This window comes from Hibiscus syriacus, unplaced genomic scaffold (assembly GCF_006381635.1).
Source record: "Hibiscus syriacus cultivar Baekdansim isolate YM2019G1 unplaced genomic scaffold, ASM638163v2 tig00012036_pilon, whole genome shotgun sequence".
NCBI lineage: Eukaryota > Viridiplantae > Streptophyta > Magnoliopsida > Malvales > Malvaceae > Hibiscus > Hibiscus syriacus.
In genome coordinates, this window is record NW_024062261.1 from 12,281 (window position 1) to 32,780 (window position 20,500).

At 32.6% G+C, this 20,500-nt stretch overlaps 2 protein-coding genes across 3 annotated transcripts; one reads left to right on the top strand and one right to left on the bottom strand.

Moving 5' to 3' along the window:
• The first annotated feature begins 5,011 nt into the window (after positions 1-5,011).
• LOC120205021 lies at positions 5,012-18,910 on the top strand. The gene is made up of 5 exons (XM_039204976.1): positions 5,012-5,016; positions 5,965-5,972; positions 18,189-18,251; positions 18,333-18,522; positions 18,597-18,910. Exons 3-5 carry the CDS (start codon positions 18,194-18,196, stop codon positions 18,730-18,732), a joined length of 384 nt encoding a protein of 127 aa, XP_039060907.1. The 5' UTR covers positions 5,012-5,016; positions 5,965-5,972; positions 18,189-18,193; the 3' UTR covers positions 18,733-18,910.
• Positions 5,520-7,805, bottom strand: LOC120205020 (tubby-like F-box protein 6). 2 transcript variants are annotated; one of them, XM_039204974.1, is made up of 5 exons: positions 7,483-7,805; positions 7,013-7,389; positions 6,838-6,925; positions 6,339-6,471; positions 5,520-6,254 (listed from the first exon to the last, which is right to left on the bottom strand). In XM_039204974.1, exons 2-5 carry the CDS (start codon positions 7,361-7,363, stop codon positions 5,588-5,590), a joined length of 1,239 nt encoding a protein of 412 aa, XP_039060905.1. In that variant the 5' UTR covers positions 7,364-7,389; positions 7,483-7,805; the 3' UTR covers positions 5,520-5,587. The 2 variants fall into 2 exon arrangements, with proteins under 2 accessions (XP_039060905.1, XP_039060906.1); XM_039204975.1 differs by lacking the exon at positions 7,483-7,805 and having other exon boundaries at positions 7,013-7,457.
• Positions 18,911-20,500: the final 1,590 nt, after the last annotated feature.

Consider the following 20,500-nt stretch of genomic DNA (forward strand, 5'->3'; position numbering starts at 1 on the left):
TTGACATGTATATAATAATAATAGTTGGTTTCTACTAGTTTAGATATAATTGGTAATAAATTATAAGCTGGTAATGTTGGTAATGATGGATAATGGTTAAAATAAACAATGAATAATTTATATTAGTGTTTGTAATTGGTAAATGAATTACAAGTTTAATAATATTGTTAAATTATAAGCAAATTTTAAGCAACTATTAGTTATATACTGCTAAGTTGCTACCTGAAATTGGATTTAGTTTGGTTAATTAAAAATTAGAAATTGACGTTATAGGATAAATTGATAAATGGTTTAAATTTAAAAGTTATAAAATCAGTTTGTGACATTCTGACTCGTATTTGAGAATTAAATACGGGTAAGGGTGCTACAGAGATTCTAATGTGCAAAGTCTTGATGAGATATATAGGTTTAGTATTGGTTCATTGCTTGTGAGATATTTAGGTGTCCCCCTGTTACCAAGAATCTATCTTACACTGATTGTGAGGGATTAGTGGAGAAAATTATGAGGAGAATTAGAAGTTGGTCTGTAAAATGTATAACTTTTGCTAATAGGTTACAACTCATTTAGGCACTGATCTTTAGTTTACAAAAATTTTTGGAGTAGGATTTTTTTGCTGGTTAAAAAGTTCATAAAGTAAATTACAAAGGTTTGTGCTGCTTTTGTTTGGAAAGGAAGTGATGTTTCTGCTCGTGGGGCTAGAATCAGTTGGGAGAGAATTTGTCACCCTAAGTGTGAAGGGAGACTTGGAGTTAAGGACATCTTAGTATGGAATAAAGCTTGCGTGTGTTTGTAGTTGATTCTGTCCCAGTCTGGTTCTCTTTGGGTAGCTTGGGTGGAGAAATATTTGTTGAAAGGTTGCACTATTTGGCAATTCCAAGTTAAGATTAGTCATAATTGGTCTTGAAAAAAATTAATCAAGTTTAGAGATGATTTGGCCCTTATTGATAATTTGCACGAGGGGTACAAGGCAAGGCAGGTTTGGGAGTTGTTTAGGCACAAACAAGATAGGGTGCCTTGGTTTAGAGTTGTATGGGGAGGGTTGGTCATTCCTCGACATTCTTTTATTTCATGGTTGGTAGTGCAAGATAGACTACAACAAAGAATAGAATGATAAGATGGGGCTGCCAAATTGATCCTTTTTGCTTACTTTGTGGCGATGCTTTGGAAACCTGTGATCATCATTTTATTGAGTGTTGTTATTCTAGTCAAGTTTGACAATTGATTTTGCAGGCTTGTAGACATTTTGTTTCTTTCAACTATTGGATGGTTTTCATTGATTGGCTGCAGAGGTTTGTCAAGGGGGAGTCTTTGAGGGTTGCTATCATGCATATAGTTTGGTGTGCTTTTAATTACTATATTTGGCAAGAAAGGAATAGTAGGTAGCATGGAAGGGCAGCACATCAGTGTTTTGCTATTTTTTCTCAGATAAAAAATGATACTAAACTAAGGCTTGTTGGATAAAAAATTATAAGAATTACCTTGTACAGAGACTACAATCGTCAAAGCTTGAGTGATTGGAATTGAAGAGAAATAAAATGAAAATATTTAAAATATAATGTAATATCAATTAACAGACTCGTCACACATCTCATTTGCATGACTCGATCAAACTTCACCAAATTATAGCTATATCAGTATATCATGTGACATATACTAAAAGAACAAATGATATATATCTCCTCCCCTCTACAGACACTCTCAAAATATATTTTACGTTTCGATCTGAGTTCAAGTTGACTCATGATTTTCTATCCACATAAAAAGATTAAACCACAAATCAAACTATCCATCACATCTTTTATCATTATAAACCACCACCTTACCTATTATACATCAACAATTACTTCATTTATAACTCTATATTTAGCTTTATTTTCTCTCTTTTTAATTACCTCTTGATTAGATTTTTTTCTAAAAACAAATAATATAAACAGTTATCGATTCAATAGAAAAACTCAGGGAAATTACAAGTGATAATAGCAAGTACTGCTATTGTTTATTGAAAATTTAGTATAAAATCCAGTACAATACTTAAAAAGCACGATAATTATAGAGTTCCAACTTCTTTGTTATATTAAGCTGACTCGACGTAACATATACAATCATACACAGTACTTAGAAGGAGCCATAGGTAGGGGGAATCTCCACCTCGATTCTCCATTTCTTTTATGTATATAGTTTTTACAGATCCTTTCACAATGTAGCTGAAACTGCTGCTTCATTCCAGCTATACAGCATCTACACAAACCTGTACAAGATTTAAGAAAACAAGAGCTAAGAGCATTAAACAAAATAAACTTACATTGTTTCACCTTTTATTTTTAAAAATAATTTGTTCAACACTTATATTGGATAAACGTCTATCCATGTTATACTATGAAAATTATTACATTTTAGATGAAATATAGGATATTGGCTTCATGAAATATGAAGAGGCACTGCTAACTTTTTTAAGTTCATTTATTTTTGGCAAATTACAAATGGAGAAAACAACATGAAACTTTAATCACTACTTCTACTGTTGGTTAGGTTCATCTATTTTATGATACGGAACTCAAGCTCTTTGAATTATATAGTATATATATATATATATATATATAGAACCACGTGCATGTGATATAAACAAAAGAAGGTTAGATTTCATACAGGTCTGTTCTTTTATATTAAGTTGTAAAAGCTGGATGCAATTATTATATTAATCTAAAAATTTAATTTCATCATTCTAATCTAAACTGATACAACTCAATTTGATTATTTAGTAAGAAAAAAGAAATCCCTCACGTATTAAGTTTGAAACAGTTATCAAGTAGCTAATATTCTATCGAAGAGTAGCAGTGAGTATTAAGTTACCTTTACACATACGAGCAGCAGTTCATGTACTGTTATTTCCCAGTGCTTTTGTAATCGGGTATAGGGATTTGACCAGATTCAATATAGCTGACATCCGTCACCAAGATCTCGTAGTGCCTTCTCACTTGTTCGGGTGATTTATCACCGACAGCCGCCGCCACTTTTTCCCAGCGGTCTGGAGTGTCCTTGTCATATACAGCCAGTGCCTTTTCAAATAGTTTGTTTTGCGTTGGAGTCCAGTGGGAGTTAGAATCACGTGAAGAAGACCTAGAACTTAACGACATTATAATTGCAACTTTGGGTATATGAATCGAAAAACAAAAGCTCGGATGTGATGGATATGAAGTGAACAAAAAAAGTTGGGGACTAGGAATGTTTGTGTATCACAGATTAGACCCTAAAAAAGGAGGGGTAACTAACAAAAGAGAAAACAAGCCAGCAATGAAGGAAAACTAGATTGCTGCCTCAGTTAAGGGGGTGACATGATGCTCGTTATTTATAACGAGGCGACATCGGTGAGTAACTGAGCCTTGAATGCTCGGGTTTGAGTTTGATCCGAGGTTCACGTGATTTATAATCTATTATTTAACAATTATTTATTTGGTTTCTTAACATATACATATTTATTATCATTTTAGATTTGACAGAAACAATATATAAGTCATCATGTAATGTTTAAAAAAAAAACTTTTCTCTCGACAATTGTTCATCGTTATCTTCAATCTATTTATTCTCTATTTTTCTTCCACCGAATAATTCATCATGATTCCCCATCCAAACTATAAAATATAAACTATCAAAAGCCGTCACAATCTAACTTTTTTCATCAACATTGATAAAGATTAGGATAAATTATATGTTTAGTACTCAACAATCACTTCTGTTTTGTTTTGGTTACCAAAATTTTTTTTCAAAACCGTAATGAGCGTTCAATTTTGATTTCATTTTAATCATTCACTATTAAAAGATTAATATAATTGCACTAATTTATCCATAAAAGTTAAATACTCAAACTCGTTTGATCGAGTGAATTTAGAAAATTTAAACGGGATTCGGATAGCTTGGGAGTCTAAGTATTTTGTTTATATTTTATTGTAGTGTCGTAAGCTGGCGAATATTTGGGGTTAGAAACAAGATATGATTCGCTTGCTTAAGCAAAGGGTTTTAATGGAGAAGAATCAAATGTCATGGAACACTCTTTTCGTAAGTCTTGTCCGTTGTTCTTTATTGGATCAAGTTGACTTGGCAGAGAATTTATCAGATGGTGGGGATTAGATCCCAAAACAGTATACTCCATCACCATAGATGCTCCAAAATATGATCCTACACCATCCTTTTTAAAACCCAACAAATATACAGTAAGATATTCTACCGTTTTCTTCTTTTTTTCATCAGTGGGAAGATGAGATTTTCTTGTGTTGTTTGCCGACTTGGTAATATATACTCTATTTAAAGGAGGATCATTTATATTGAACATATTCTTCTTCTTTCGTGTTAGGATTGTGAAAAATATTGCTAGTAGCATTTAATTCAATTCTCGGGTCTTTAGTGGATTTGGGATTTAGAATGTAAGAGCAAAGACCGGTGTCTTTTGAGCACCTGGTGGAGCCTATTCCTCTGGTATAGCAGTCAACTCTTTTGAATGGTAAAGGGGTACGATGAAAGGACCACTCTTTGAGGGAATCTATGAATAAAGCAAGGAGAACTAGTTTTGGAAACATGTTTCTATTTTTGTTGGATCCACTCAAACATAGTAAAAAGCGTGTTTTTTGCTCATGGAATGTCCCAAAAGACGAGAACCAATGGGATGGAATTGTTCACTCTTGTAGGTTGAATTGAAGTGGTGAGTGTAAATGTTTCTTCATGTTGGGATTTTGATATTGATTCAATCATTTGGCTTGGTTTTTAGCGTGATTAGAGAAGATAGGGGCATAGGGTTAGTCACAGAACGCAGGAAGAAAGCAGCAGCATAGGAACTTCAACTCATGGAAGGCCACAGCAGAGAACAGATATTTAAACTTCCTGCTGTTGCAATTATGGAACAAAACCGGAAACGATGAAAGAAGACATGGAAAACCTCAAGCTATGTTATATCTTTACACCCAATTCTGAAAGAGTTTCAAACATACGTGTCAGATCTCAAGCAAATGACAGGCAAATGAAAAGTCAGGGCAACATAGATCTCAAACACCAAGTATAAACAAATAAAAACTGTGGGATTAACATACCCAACCTTTCCCCAGCAGGAGGAGATCAGGGAAGATGTTTCAAATTTTGGTTCATAAGCTGGTTGCCATGGCAACCAAAAGCTGCCTGTAGATGAAAAATCAGTGTTCTAATCCTAGCAGAAGAAAGAGTACAGAGGAGCATTAGAAGCTTTTCACTTGGGTTTAGAATCGATCAAGAAGCACAGGTTCGTTGATATTCACCAGGGATACAAGTTCTACCCAACAATGAAACATATAGTGCCCTAGTATCTTGCTCGACATAAGAAACGAAAGACATGGAATGTTATGAAGCAACATACTCGGGGGCTGACCGCATTCTGAATATAGACAGATACTAAAACATAGAATACGTGTATAGGCTTCAATTATATGAAAGAATATGCAGAGTAACAAAGTGGCTGCCAATAAAAATGGAAAAGCTAAAGTGCTTCCCGATAGAATTATGTACAACCATTGTTGCCAATACTAGCATGATCATGCACATAAGAAGAGGGAACAAGAGAATTTGTCATTCGCAAATTGGTTTTGTGCCGAAGCTGCTTAAGCAGATTGCAAAGGCTTGGAACGCAGAGAGTGGGTAACGATAATCCATGGTGAAAATGTCCTTACCAATCTTCCCAAATTGCAGAATCACTTTGTCTCGTTCTGCTACTGAAATGTTTTGGCCCGGCTCTGCAGTGGCCACCAACTGGAAATTTTTTACAGAAGCCACGGTAACTCGTCCTTTGAAATTTAGGCACCAACACTGCAACTGTTCATGCCATCTAGGAGCTTTTTTTTTCAAAATTAAGGGTGTACTTTGCCCTGAATTTTCAGGCTTACCACAGACAGGTGAGTTGAGTCCAATGCGTGGCTTTTTTCCTTTTGAATCTATCGGTGGTGAAGGATCATCTTCAGGGTAATTTGCAAATGTCGATGGAGTCGGAGCAGTTCCTCCCTTTTCGATGGCAGAGACAGGGATCGAGTGCATTATACACTTCAATCTGCTCGGACCTTTAGCGCGAAGAACATTGAGCTCATAAGATATAGTGGTGGTGTTAACATTAGTCATAGGGACCCTTGGAGGTACCGGCTTCAAGTAGGTTCTCCAACATGATGGATAACCGGATTGTGAAGAAGAATCAGGCTGAGGATGGCTCTCAAAAATGTTGAACTTGGTTCCCAGGAAATTTGACCTGTTAAAGTTTCCCTCTTTAAAGCGCACAAAGAACTAGCCAACCAATCCTTAAAAAAATAACTTTACCCATCTAAAAGCTAACCTGAGTTTTCCAATATAATCGTTGCTTGGCTTTGAGAAATCATCCCCCTTTAAATATATCATAAAATCAGTGCAGGTAGCCCTTCTAACTTTCTTTGCCACCAATAGCTGTTTACTCAAATCACCAGACAAAGCTGTAAATTCATAAAAGAAAACTAATAAACGTTAGTTGGATAATCGAAGGGATAAGTTTCAAAATTCTATATAGATTTTGATTCAATGTGCAAAGCGACGTGATAAATTTAATTTGGTGCAACTATACTAATTAAACTTTGATTTTAATTCGATTATATCATCTAATTAAACTTTGATTTTAATTCAATTATATCATGTGCATACGGTGCTAGTGACAAAAATTAAATTAAAATTAAAATTTCAAAAATACATTACACCGAATGAAGTTCTCCTTGGAAACATATTACTAAGCTGAAACATATAGTTTTAAGAATCAAAACACTCATTTTCACCAAAAAAGGAATGATAGGAAAATGAAAAATTACCAGGACTGAGACCCATATGCAATCGATATGTTGAAGTTTCCCTTTCCCTCCTAATAAAGCATTGAATCGGAGCCTCTCTTGGTCCAGGCTATACCCCCCATAAAAGAAACACCAATAAACAATTAAACCGAATTTTTTCCAATAAAAATGTAAAAAGGAAATATTGAAACTTCACCTGCTTTAGTGATACAGGGAAAGTGAAGAAGCCACATTGTTCAGGTGTTCTAACAATTTCTTTCGTAATTTCCCTCCATGACTTACAAACGGCAGCACAAGCAACCACGTCTCTCCTTCCCGGCCAACATTTTTCCTTTGTTTCCACTCTTTGTATAATATCCAACAGTAATTCCGGAGGCAAATTTGCCCATTGTCCTTGCTCGATTTCAGTTGAAGAACCAACTAATAACGGACAAGAATGAGCAGCTTCTGGTGCAATATGGGATCGTCCACGCCTACTATTATCTTTCCTCTTTGGACTATTCTTCGATATATTTCCAATCTCCCGAATAAAGTTTTTCAATTGCATTTTTCCTTTATTTTGGCCTGACAGAGCTGGAAAATTAACGATAAATCATAATAGGTGAAAACAATAAGATAAGAGATGAAAACTTTTTCTTGTTTTGATTCTTTGATTTCTTAGTTTACCTGAAAGATTTGGATTCTTCTTCTGTTATCGGATCCAAACTTGAAAGAGAACGCCTTGAGAAAGAATCTTCAAAAAAACCGAGGAGGAAATTTTGGGAAATATCAGGGATTTTCAGAAAAGATAGATGAATTCGTCGGAGAACACGATAGAGAGAGGCGAAATGGAGAATGTACACGGTTTCCAATCAATGAGAAGAACAAAGAGAGCGAGGAAGAGAATCTAATGTGATGAGAAATTTTGAGATTTGCACCCGTTTTCTTTTTCTGTTATAATAGAAATAACATTAAAGATCGGCGGTGCTGTTCATTTCCTCTCTCTCCCTTTCTCTCTATTTCCACTTCTCACTCCGTCGCGGCCTCCGCCTCTCAAGCTGCTCTCCGATTGTGACAACCGTCTCCTTTCTGTTTCTATTTGATTCTAATTTAAATAAAAAAAAGTATTTTAATTTTTCTTTATTTTCAATCTTGTCCACTGATTTATTTGGCGGGTGTTTTTCTTTCCCCCGTCTATCCAGATAGATTTTGGTCTCACGAATTCATTTTTTTTAACTATGATTTCTATCGTATTATTGGTTTTGTTATTATTTTTTAATATTTTTAATAAAATTTATTTAAAATATTATTATTTTTATTTAAAATATTAATATTTTTTAATATTTTTGATAAAATGTATAATAATAATAAAATTAATAGAAAAAAATAATATTTTAGATAATTTTTACTGAAAATATTAAAAAATTATTAACAAAATCAATAACGTTTTTCCTTAATCGTATATTAAGACGGTGTTACATTATACTTCTCCTATTTTTTTCATCATTTCATGTGATGACTTTTATGGGGGAATTTTCACTGCCTTGTTTGTCATTTTTATATAGTAATAAAATATATATACACTTTAAAATTCTTTAAATTTAAATAAAATTTAAATTTAAATGTATCTAGATTTGTAATTTTTAATATTATAAAAATGATAATATTAAATGAGTTAATATTCAATTTTTTTAAAGTAATATGAAAAAAAATATTCATTTATCGAAAACCGTATCAATATCTTATCAATTACAAATTGAACAAACATAATCGAGAATATCATAAAATCTTACAATGATCGCCTAGTGAAAGTTTAATAAGTAAAAGCATCAACAAACGAAGCAACAACATATATAAACTGAGCCCATCAACGACTTCGAGCATCGATCATGAAGGAGAAAAACTTAAAGAATATTCAAAATAACAAACGGAAAAGGCGATCTCCCGTGAAAGACAATCACATCTATAGAAACATGTTGAAATACAGACCAATAAGAAAAATCAAGAAATAACATGTATGGAAGTTCACAAACACAGATAATAATGATTTCCTTTATTAAAAAATGATCAAGATAAAACATTAATATTAAACTATGATAAAACTAAAATTGAAAACTAGTAAAAATAAAAGGAATAACGAAAAATGGGAACAAAAGGGTAAGGAGATGGTTGTGAACAACCACTACTACTGCCCTAAAGATTTCGTCGATTTGCTTGTAACTCCAGAACTACCGTAGAGAATAAACAGTTTTGGTAATTGTGGCAGAATGTTTTTTTGTTTACGGTTTTATTTTCTTAAATAGATAAAGATTGAAAATTTGATTTTATTAGTATCATATTTAAAATATTCAATTGATTCTTCACTACAGAATTAAAATATTTGATTTGTATTACATCTTATCGGTAAATAATAATCTCATATTATAATTAGGATGTAATATGATGTAAATGTATAATCACTTGATCATTAGATTATATGAGTAAGACATAGATTTTAGATTAATTTACATTTTTCATCAAATAAAATTTTAATTTAATTAAAAAATAAAATCTCATTTTTTTAAGAGTGAAATATTAAATGGCATACTCTAAAATCATAAGTATTCTAATGATTTGTTTATTAAAGAAATAAACATTTTTAAATATAAAGTAATATATATTCAAAATTTTCTTAATTAATTAATAATATACACACCCTACAGACACATAACCTAAGACCTCTAAATAAAACAACATTCCCTGTTACAACTAAAATTATTTAATAAATTCATACGTACATGAATTTTAAAACCACCTTCATAGACAAATAAATATAAGTTTGTCCAAATCTAATAAGAAAATAAATAGACTAATTGTGAGGATTTAACTAGAATTGTTTTAAAAATACTAAAAAGTCTTTTAAGGAATATTATTTATATAGTTGTAAAGTGAAGTTGATTTAACATAATTAGACCGGTTTCATGCTAGGGGCCTAGACGAACTTCAAACTTTAAATCCTTCGGTTTTTTCATCATTTCCACCGAAAAGGAAAATGTTAGATTAGACATACAATAATTTGCTTTCTTTCTTATTATATTTGTCATTTTATTGATTATTGCTTAAACGTTTGGACAGGGATGAACAAAAGTTAGAAAATTAATTACAAATAATAATAAAATAGAAGTTAGGTCTAATTATTGAGTTATCGGTATAAAACGTAAATACTAGCATGCAAGATTTTGATTTCGATTTTGATTGATTTTAAAATTAATTAAAATTTACTAAGTATTTAAATAAATAAAATTAGAGATCAAGATTGATTTATCTAATTTCAAATCAACATAAACTTAAGACATATTTAAATTAAAAAATAATAGAGGACATAACTTAACTGTTTTAGTTTTAAAATTTAAAAACCCTAAGAACTAGGGTAAAGTACACAAATGGTCCCCTGGTTATATGGTGTTATTTTGTTGAGTCTCTCGACTGTCAAAAGTTACAAAATAGTCTTCTGACTATAAGGCATTGCTTTGTTAAGTCTCTCGACTATTAAAATATACAAAATGGTCATCTGACTATTCATATTCTCCAAACTCATCATTTTCGTTAAATAATTGATGACATAGACGTTAACATGCTGACTGAGATATAATAAAATCTAATCCCATAACCATTTGAGATGCATAATCGTTTGAGATTATGAGATTGTATTTTATCACTTCCAATCAACAAGTTAATATATAGGTTAAACTACCGTCAATTTTAACAAAAAAGAACAAATTTGTAAAATATTAATAATTGAGTGACCATCTTATAACTTTTAATAATCGAGGGACGAAAAAAATAATGCCCTATAATCGAGGGATCACTTTATAACTTTTAATAGTCATAAGAATTAATAAAACAAAACCATATATCTAAAGATCACTTTGTAACTTTTAATATTATTGTCTCTTTTATAAAACACAAGAATCATGATCCTTAATAATGTGGAGCCCTTTGGTCCTTTGTTTAAATAAATATTAATGATAATCCGTCTTCGTCTCTCGGTCCTTTCATGCATGCGGTGTGTGGTATTGGGTGGGAAATCATGTTGGTGGTGTTTGGAAGTTTGCGGGAGTAGTACGATGCTCGCAAGGACGAACGTGGAAGCTGCATCGACATGCATTTCATCGCCATATTCGCCACCTTGATAAGGTTTATGGGGTTATCAAATGTTAGGCTCTCATTCACAGAAAAAAGCAAAAGCTCACTTCTTTGATTTGATGATAGATTCCTTTTTTATATGACGTTTTGTTTTCCGATAGTCACATATGTGACTCATAATTATAAGAGTTGAGCTTGACTCGAATTTTGTTTTATAAGTGTTTGTTTTTATTTATTGAATTAAAAAAAAGTTATATTTTAGTCCTTTATATTATTTTAATTCCTGAGACGTTAAATGTTATTAGTTTGATGATTTATTATGTTAGTAAAATAGGTCAATTTTTAATCTGACCAATGAAATTGAGATAAAATACTAAATTGACCTCTAAACATTAGATATAATATCAATATGAAATTTCAAATTTAGACAAAATATCAATTTAACTCATGAATCCGGTCAAAGTCCCCCACCTCCAATTGCCGCTCACCACCATCACCAATCATTGTAGGCCGACATCGGTTGTCAAGATTGTTGAACCCTAAAATTTCTATTTCACTCATTTTTAGTCTTTTAAATACGAATCCAATATCTATTACATAAAAATTGCCTAGAACTCCACAAATCTAGCATAAAATTGTTGGCTTCCTTTAAAATTAAACTAAAATAACAAATTTATTGTTAATGTTCTTTTAAAAAATTTAAAGACATTGAAAATATAAATCAAATTATAATCACAACCATTGATAAGTGTTTAATATTGCATATATTTATTGTTATTTACTCTTTATTTTTCGATTTGATATTACTGATTTATCTTTATTTTTGATTTATTTTGGACATGAGCTTTATTGGATTAATTAGCCCAAAAAGTAGCAGATTTCAATAGTCCAATTAGCATCTTCTAGAAGATGAGCAAATTATCTTGAATTGGAATTTACTTGGTATAAGGTTATCCATAAGATGAAGCAGAATTCGTATTTCTTTGTTTATTTATTGAAGTTCTACTTTTCTTTCATTATTTTCTTTTCATAATGCTAAGCATGATCAAATCCATGCTTAGCTAAATCTCTTTTAGCCGATAGTTGAGCGACGACTCAATCCGTTCCGTAAGAATTGAAAAGCGCTTCATACCTTCAGGTATCTTTCTTGATTTTTGGCAAACAAGGTTAGGTAATCGACTTAATCTTTAAATTCTTTACACTTTCAATGCAAAGATTACACATTGGCTTGAATGTTGTTTTGATTTAGCGTTGGGGGAGGAGAATCGACTTGTAGCAAATTCAAATCCCTAAGAACAAACTTAGCAGTGGTCCGCTAAGGGAAATCAAGATCGGGTTTGATTCTCATTGAGACGCATAATCCGAGCATGGGCTTTTCCAGCACTAAAGAAGATATTGATGTTAACATTGATAGTCAAAGTTAAATCAAAACAAGAATTAATTTTCAAGAATTGATTATGGGGATTAATTCACTTGAGAGAAGAGCAAGTTACAAAAGTTGGGCCTTGTAGACTATAACCGACAAGATTTCAAAGTAAAATCTATTTCAAGGATCAAGATGAGTCCAGTCAAAGCGAAGCTAGAGGTTATCTCCTATCATTATCTCTTTCGATTATTTATTTTTATTCCTTTGTTTATTTTTATGTTGATTTATTCAATTAAATTCGATAAAACCCTTTTTTATTTTATTTTACAGATTTTTTCTATTAGAAATCAAATTAGATTTAATTGAAAATTCCTTTGTCTATGTGGATCGATCCTATTTGTCTATACTATTATATTCTTATTTTATTTTATTTATTTAATTGATAAATTACCAGGTTTGTCAACCATAAATATTTTTAGTGATGTAATATGTTTGTTTGACAAAAGAAAACACCACAAAGGTAAAAATGAAAGTAATTCGTATATAAATAAATAATGTAAGTGATAAAATGCTATTTTTCTAATTTCAATGAGTAAAAATGAATATTTATATAACGAAAGTGATCATTAGCTTTTTTTTTTCCTAGTACCAAAACTCAAAATTAAGATCTTGCATCATTTAATGATGAATTTGAATTTGCTCCGAGTGAACTCAGATGATATATGCCTGGTAAGAGTTTAACATCCGAGTTCACTTAGAGCTCCAATGCCATGGACAACTCAACCATTAAAACCAAGATTACAAAGATTGTGAACCAGAAAGCTAATATATGCAAAGGGTTGTTTTTAAGCAATCTCAAGATTTCTGCAACAATTAAATATTGCAAAAATCATTAGAAATTGTTTGCCTTTCAAATTAAATTTTCTGACTTTAATCACAAGCAACCCAACCTAATCTGAGATTTATGAGCCATATTAAACTCATTATGAATTCTAACCAGCCGGAATTCAGATCAAAGTAGAAGACCAAGTAGAAAAAAGTCAAAAGGCGGCCATGGTTTATCCAGTTTCCGTTAAAATCTGCTGTTGCCGGCTGCTTGAGTTAGGGGAAACTCCACCCTGTTTTTCTGATATAAACATAATGTTAAGTTAACATACGCACGCTCGGTTGAAATTTGATGTTTAATCAAATATCACGCAATTTCATCGCAAGAAATCGGCCCCTGATAACATATAAAACAACAATAATGTCAACTGTAAACCTGTTCATGATAAACCAGTGTGATCTTACATTTACTTGCATGCATTTACAATCCTCAGTTCTGCAAAAATGGCTGCTTTCATCTTTTTCTTAGCTTTATTCACGTTAATGGCGAGTACCCCTCCAGCAGACGCAGCCGAAACTTCAGCAGCAGCTTTACTTAAAACAGTTGACCAATCGGGGAAAGGGGACTATGAAAAGATACAAGACGCCATTGATGCAGTGCCATCAAACAACAAAGAAGTTGTTTTCATATTGGTTAAGCCCGGAGTGTATGAAGAAAAGATTGTTGTGCCTGCAGACAAGCCTTTCATTACAATAAGCGGTTCCAAGGCAAATAACACCATAATAACTTCGAGTGATAGTGGGAATATAATCAAATCTGCTACTGTTACTTTGTTGTCTTCAGATTTTGTTGGTCGATATCTCACAATTCAGGTTTGTAATAACGCACCAATCTATTTAATTCATAAACTTGTTTAGTTCGAGTGTTTTCGAGTTAAACTGACTGTTTGTGTGTTATTTCGTGGATAGAATACGTTCCGAAAACACGGAGTTCAAGCAGTGGCACTAAGGGTTTCTAGTGATAGGGTAGCTTTCATTGGATGCAGAATTTTAGGTTACCAGGATACGTTGCTAGATGAAACTGGAAGACATTATTACTACAACTGTTACATTGAAGGAGCTGTTGACTTCATTTGTGGGAACGCCGCTTCTCTTTTTGAGGTAACATTTCAAGAACCAGGTACTTACCTATAATTAGCAGGTTTGGATCATAAACTTACATATGGAATTCTCCTGGGATTTCATTTTGTTAGGTATGGCTCATAAATATACCAGTAAAGAGGACAGGAGATGGAGCGGAGTGAGCGAAGCGAACATCAACTGTCCTTACAAAAAAAATCTCGTTGTGGGGTTACGAATTATGTGGGTTGGGGGTGCAGGGCGCAGCCCCGCGGTACGGTACAAGGTTAATTTTGTAATTATGTACCAGAGTTTTCTATTATAAATAGAGATGTAACCTAGACCTAAAACATCATTGAATAAAACTTCTATCGCCGCCTAGGCACCGAGGACGTAAACACATTGCTGAAATTCGTAAAATTCTCGTGTTCTTTTATTTTCTTTACCCGTTTTCGTCAACACATTTCATTTTTTGGGTTATTTCAGAGGTGTCATTTGCATACAGTCTATGAAGAATTTTCTGCAATTACAGCACAACGAAGGCAGTCTCCTTCAGAAGAGACAGGGTTTACATTCCCAGGTTCCAAGATAACTGGGGAGAGGACTGCAATACTAGGAAGGCCCTGGGGCTCATATTCCAGGGTTGTTTTTGCCCTTACTTATATATCCAATGTCATTCTACCTCGGGGATGGGATGACTGGGGGGACGCATCCATGCAAAGGTAAAATCAAAAGAAACTCTCAAAATCAGTACTGATCTTGAAATTCTGGGATTGCACAAATTATGAATATTGTTTGCTTTTGATTTATGTTTAGGCATTTGATTTTTGCAGCACGATGTTTTACGATGAATATAAATGTTACGGACCAGGAGCCAATACAAGTCAAAGGGTTGAATGGTCACAAAAGCTGGCGCCTAAAGAGGTTGAGCTTTTCTTGTCAAAAAGCATACTTGAGGCCAAAAGTTGGATCAAACCTACCCCGAAACATTTCAAGAAACCTTTCCTTGCCATTTCTAACAATTCCACCGAACATCCTTAGTCCTGGACAACATTAGCAGTGTACATGCTTAATGTAACTATATCATATTAGAAAAATCCTCTGTATTGAGAAATTGAATAAATAAAATTTTTAAAATAATGTTTATATTTATTTTAATGTATAAAACTATTTTTAATTTCAACTAACTAAAATTAAATAATCTCTAATGGGATGAGACATTAAATCCCTTAAGCAAAATCAGGGATTCGAATATTATCGTTTGCGAATAGAATAAACTGGATTAGGAGGATCGTCATTGCATCTGTAATACCTAAACCAAATTAGTCGATTAATAAAGAATAAACTACATAGTTTGTCACCTTAAACGTATGATCACTGTATTCAAAAAAATATAATTCGTAGCTACTTTCGTTTTATTTTAATTAAGATGTAGTTACTGAAACTTTAACTTTCACGGAGGATATTTCAAAATTCGGAGGTCTCTTATGGAAGTTACTCTCAAACTAGTGTTAGGGGTAGCCTACTATCTTAACTCCCTTACCCATATATATGGGAAAAAAGGACAGCCATTTTTCTTCCCCAACTTATCTTCTCCGCCGCTTCCCCTGCTTCATCTGATTTTGCCTTCGAGAGCCTTGGTGGTTAAATTGCACTATCTGATTTGTTCCCTTGCAGCTATACTGAGAAACAACAACAACTAAACATTTCCGCACTAAGTAGGCTCTACTAAATGTATAACTACACACCCAAAATATGCAAATATATTCATGGGACAACCAATAAAGTATTCAAATATTATCTAAATTCAAAAAAACAAAGCACCAAAATTTGGGGAAGAATTGGATTGCCCAGTAATTATTAAGTAATCTCTAGAATCTACAACATATAACAAAGCAACCCAGAAACCATTAACACCAAATGATAACACAAAATCTATCAAATCCAAAATCACGCTTTCCCTAGCAACATCCCAGAATTTAACAACAGCATCGTCACCTCCGGAGAGCAAATGGAGATTATCGAGAACCATGTAATTAATGAACCAAACCGAGAGGGTATGAGACCAGAGTCTACGAAGTGAGGTCCGGGTTTGACATCGAAGACTTGGATGAGACCAGTGAGATCAGAAGCGACTTAGAGAAGGCCGTCGGAACGGAAGGACAAAGAAGAAACGACGTCGGAGAAGGAGGTGATGGTGGATGAAGGTGAAACGTCGCCGTCTGAGAGAGAGACTGGGGAGAAGAGGGAAACGGAGGCGGAGTAGGCGACGACGAAAGGGTGGGGCGGCGAAGGGGGGAAGGAAAGGGAAGAGATGGAGGAGATGAGGTTAGGGATACGAGTGGATTTGAAAGAAGAAAAGTATTTAAAAAAATGGTAAATTATAACTTTGTCCTTAAATTATTTTAAATTTATAAAATGATCTATAATTAGTATTTTATCTAAGGTTTAGGGGTTAAAATAAATAATTAAATCATTTTATTAATGTGTCACGTCATCAAATTAATGAAATTTAATATTTTAGTGACCACATCTTAAATAAAACAAAACGAAAGTGATTATAAATTATGTTTTTTAAATCTAGTGGCCTATACGTTTATAAAACTGCTTAATATATCAATTGAAAAAGCTAATATATTTTGAAAAAATATTTAGAAATTATTTGAAAAGTAACATAATTATATTTTTTTCAAATTATTATTTAGAAATTAAAATAATTAGTAAAAGAATTGCTTAATATATCAATTGAACTTCAAATTTGACCACATCAACCCTATATATTACTTAAAAAAATCTAATTTCAAATTTAAAGTAAATAAAAAAAATAAAAGTATCAAATTAATAAAATATCAATAAATGAATATATTAAGCTAAAAATCTCTCACCAATTAACCCTCATATTAACTCATTATTGGTGCTTTAAATGTTTTAAGTACCCTCTAATTATTTTGTTTTCTCTTTGCATACTTAACACTTAAACGATTTTGTTACTCTTTTTAATTCGGCCTTACATCTTTTAGTTATTGTTATACATATTTGAACCCATTATCAATCATTCAACTTTTACTTTGAAGAGTCGATAAAGTTAATTCGGTGTGTTAAAGAAAGTGTTGTTTTTTCTAGAGATTTTAGGTTCAAATAATTGCGTTTGTAAGGTGTGTATGCATTGTCAATAGTTAAATTTTTTTTTGAACAAATACTATCTTGTACTATTAAATTTTTAAAAAATAAATAAATAAGAAACAATGGTAATCTTAAATGATTATGTCAATGTCGTTAACTTCGAAGATGTGTGAAGATCAACATTAACCTTGAAATCGGATAAATTCATCGACTCTATTATATTTGTTTATATCAAATAAAAATAGACGTATAGTTTCATGTTAGGTTGGACGAACTTATAAAACTTTAAAATAGAAAAAAATTTATAAATTTTAGAGGGATGAAAACTATTTTCAATTAGGGCGATCACCCCTATAAATTCATCCTCGGTACCAAGTGGACCAGCGTGAGCAGCCATTTTTTTTATTATTTATTCTCTTAACCCGATGGATTTCGGCTTAGAAACTGGCAATCTTAAATGATTGTGTCAATGTCACCTATAGAGTTGATCACTTCGAATGGGAGATAAGAATGCCACAGAGAAGTCAGTTCCATCAGCCCACGACTTTCATAAAACCCCCTGTTTTTCCCATAGTTTTCAATGGAAAGTTTATTGGCTGTTAAAGAGTTGGTGAAGCTTGGCCCTATCATTTTGGCCAACATCGCCTCCATTTTCAATGTTAAAATAATACAGAAGAAAACACATGATCTTGAGGATAAGGAAGAAAAAAAAAACAAAGGAAAAGATGACCATCAGGGTCCCCACCGCCTCTATATAAAAGGCTTTCCCCAAGGTATTTGCTGATACATAGTAACATATCATTACTTAAAAAAGTCTGGTTTTTGGAGCAAGTCGGCCAAATGGGTTCTCTAATGGCGGGATGGGATTCTACTGTATCAGAATCAGATCCTGAATCAGGTAATTTCAGTGAACACTTTACTTGGTTTAGCGTTTCCATGCTTTGCATTTGTTGTTCAACTTATTTGAAAACATTTTCAGTCATACGCGAAAGAAATCGATCGCTTACCAAGGAAGAGATTGAAGCTTATTGGAAGTCACAGAAGGGAATGGAGGAAGAACATCTCAAGGGTACCTTTAGTCCATCAGATAGCTGCAACCCCTTGTCCAATACAAAACAGGACGTGGATGCAGAAACAAACCTGGAGAATATCATGAAGAAAAATGGGTGGTGAGTAGCCAAAAGAAGGGTTTAAAGTTGAAGTATTTTCATTAACATAATAAGTTTAATGTAAATGAATGCAGGTGGAGAAGGAGCAATTGGGCATTCTTGAATGAACCGCCAGTTCTTGACCGCCATATCAGCAGTTACAAACCACAGTTCCACGTTGCCAACCTTGCTGCTTCCAAGCTTAACAAAAATTCCGGAATCAGTGTTTAATCTTCGGCTCTGTGCTATCTTTTGTGGCCATATCTTTTATGTTATAAAAAGTTGTAAGAGCATTGTTTAGATGTCTGCTTGTGTATGATTTCGTGGAGTCTATACATTTTTTTCTGAGCCAAAGTCTGTACATAAATATGAAGGGGAATGAATCCGTATTAAGCATTTGTTCTGGTGATGACATCATTCGGAACTGCGAAGAATTGTGTTAAATCTTTGTATTGTTGATTCATTTCGCTTTTTGTCGAGATTACGATGGTGTAATGGTGTTGCGAACTCAGAGATAAAGAAAGCTTCTACGTATCACTTATTGTCCAAGGTCCATGGGCTGAATTTTTAGCAAGATGATCCCACAATTATTACAAAAGTTACGTATATTTTGTGTAAATTTAATTGTGTATTTATTGTAATAATTTTTTATTTACTGAATAAATAAAAAATTTATATGGAAAAAATGAAATTTTAGAAACTAGACATATTTCTAATGGGTATATAGAGATTTTAATTCATAAAATTATGATTTTATATTCTATTCTACGAGATTTTTACTACGATATATTATATGCCGAAAATAATTGAACGATGAATGAAAAATTAATGTTCAAAATAAATTACTTATGAATTATGTTGTGTAAAATGAAAATTTTAGATCTCATATTAAGCGTGGAAGGTGTTTATAATCAATAAAATTGGGGCACACCCACACGACGTAGACGACGTGAAATATTTAAACTGATGATTACAAGAGATGAAGTTACATGTTGTTGATCACTGGCATTTATGCTCATCTTATTGTTGTATCCTAACATAGATCAAATTTATCTTAAGAATATTGTGTAAATATGTCTTAACAATTTTCATCATTCGATTTTGTTCTTTAATTTTATTGCTATATTTATTTTAATTTGTTCAATTCAATAATAATATCTAATTATTCTATTATTTTATTTTTCAAATTAATTGTCTAATAATATGTATTTTTTAAAAAAGAAAAATATTATTATTCGGTGAGAGTGTTACTCTCTATGTTTTACACTGACCCCAAAAATATACTGTAAATTTACATCTTTGTTCATTCGCTATATGTAAAAATATTATGCCAAGGCCGGTCATGAATCTCATGATCTAAAGTAACACAAGATCCCTTGTTTTTTTTCTAGTTTTGATCGGACAAGATCTCTTGTTCGGTTTTCGAGCATGTGCATGAATTGAGATTCTACTAGCAGAGAAAAACTGTTGTTTTGGCAACTTCACTGCCAAATAGTCAAATCATTCATAATTATCATTCCACAGCAAAGATTCATCTTCATCTACAAAGAAAAAGAAAAATCCATAATCAAATTTTATATATGCTCTTTTATGAGCAAAAAGGAAAAGTTTCCCAACGTGAATCAAAGTTATAGGACCGACATCGTACAAAAACAAGTCAAGTTCAAGTAGATCTTTACCGACACTCAAACTTCCCAACAATGGATTCAGCAATCATTAGAGTATTAATCAAAGTAGTATAAATTAGTAAAGGAAAACAAAAGGTAGATAAAAAAAAGTGACCGAATGAGCCAATTGGGGGACGCTGAGGGGTAGTGACCAGTGGAACAGCGGCACCTTCCCCACCTGCTGCAGTGCCGAGTGTGCATGTTCGGCCGTGTTTTTGCCTATATATTACTCGTATATTCACTGCAACAAAATCCTTTAGAGCTGACACTACTACTTAATAGGAACCTTTTGAGGGAGTCACCAAAAGCTACCGCCGGATAACACTATGTGA

What these genes read in the sequence shown, in the direction of transcription:
- LOC120205021 (XM_039204976.1), top strand. Translation starts at nt 18,194, where the DNA reads ATGGGTTCTCTAATGGCGGGATGGGATTCTACTGTATCAGAATCAGAT. An exon ending in AGAATCAGATCCTGAATCAG is followed by an intron (nt 18,252 to 18,332) that starts GTAATTTCAGTG and finishes AAACATTTTCAG; the next exon opens with TCATACGCGAAAGAAATCGA. An exon ending in ATCATGAAGAAAAATGGGTG is followed by an intron (nt 18,523 to 18,596) that starts GTGAGTAGCCAA and finishes AAATGAATGCAG; the next exon opens with GTGGAGAAGGAGCAATTGGG.
- LOC120205020 (XM_039204974.1), bottom strand. Translation starts at nt 7,363, where the DNA reads ATGCAATTGAAAAACTTTATTCGGGAGATTGGAAATATATCGAAGAAT. An exon ending in TCCCTGTATCACTAAAGCAG is followed by an intron (nt 6,926 to 7,012) that starts GTGAAGTTTCAA and finishes TGGGGGGTATAG; the next exon opens with CCTGGACCAAGAGAGGCTCC. An exon ending in GATTATATTGGAAAACTCAG is followed by an intron (nt 6,255 to 6,338) that starts GTTAGCTTTTAG and finishes AAACTTTAACAG; the next exon opens with GTCAAATTTCCTGGGAACCA.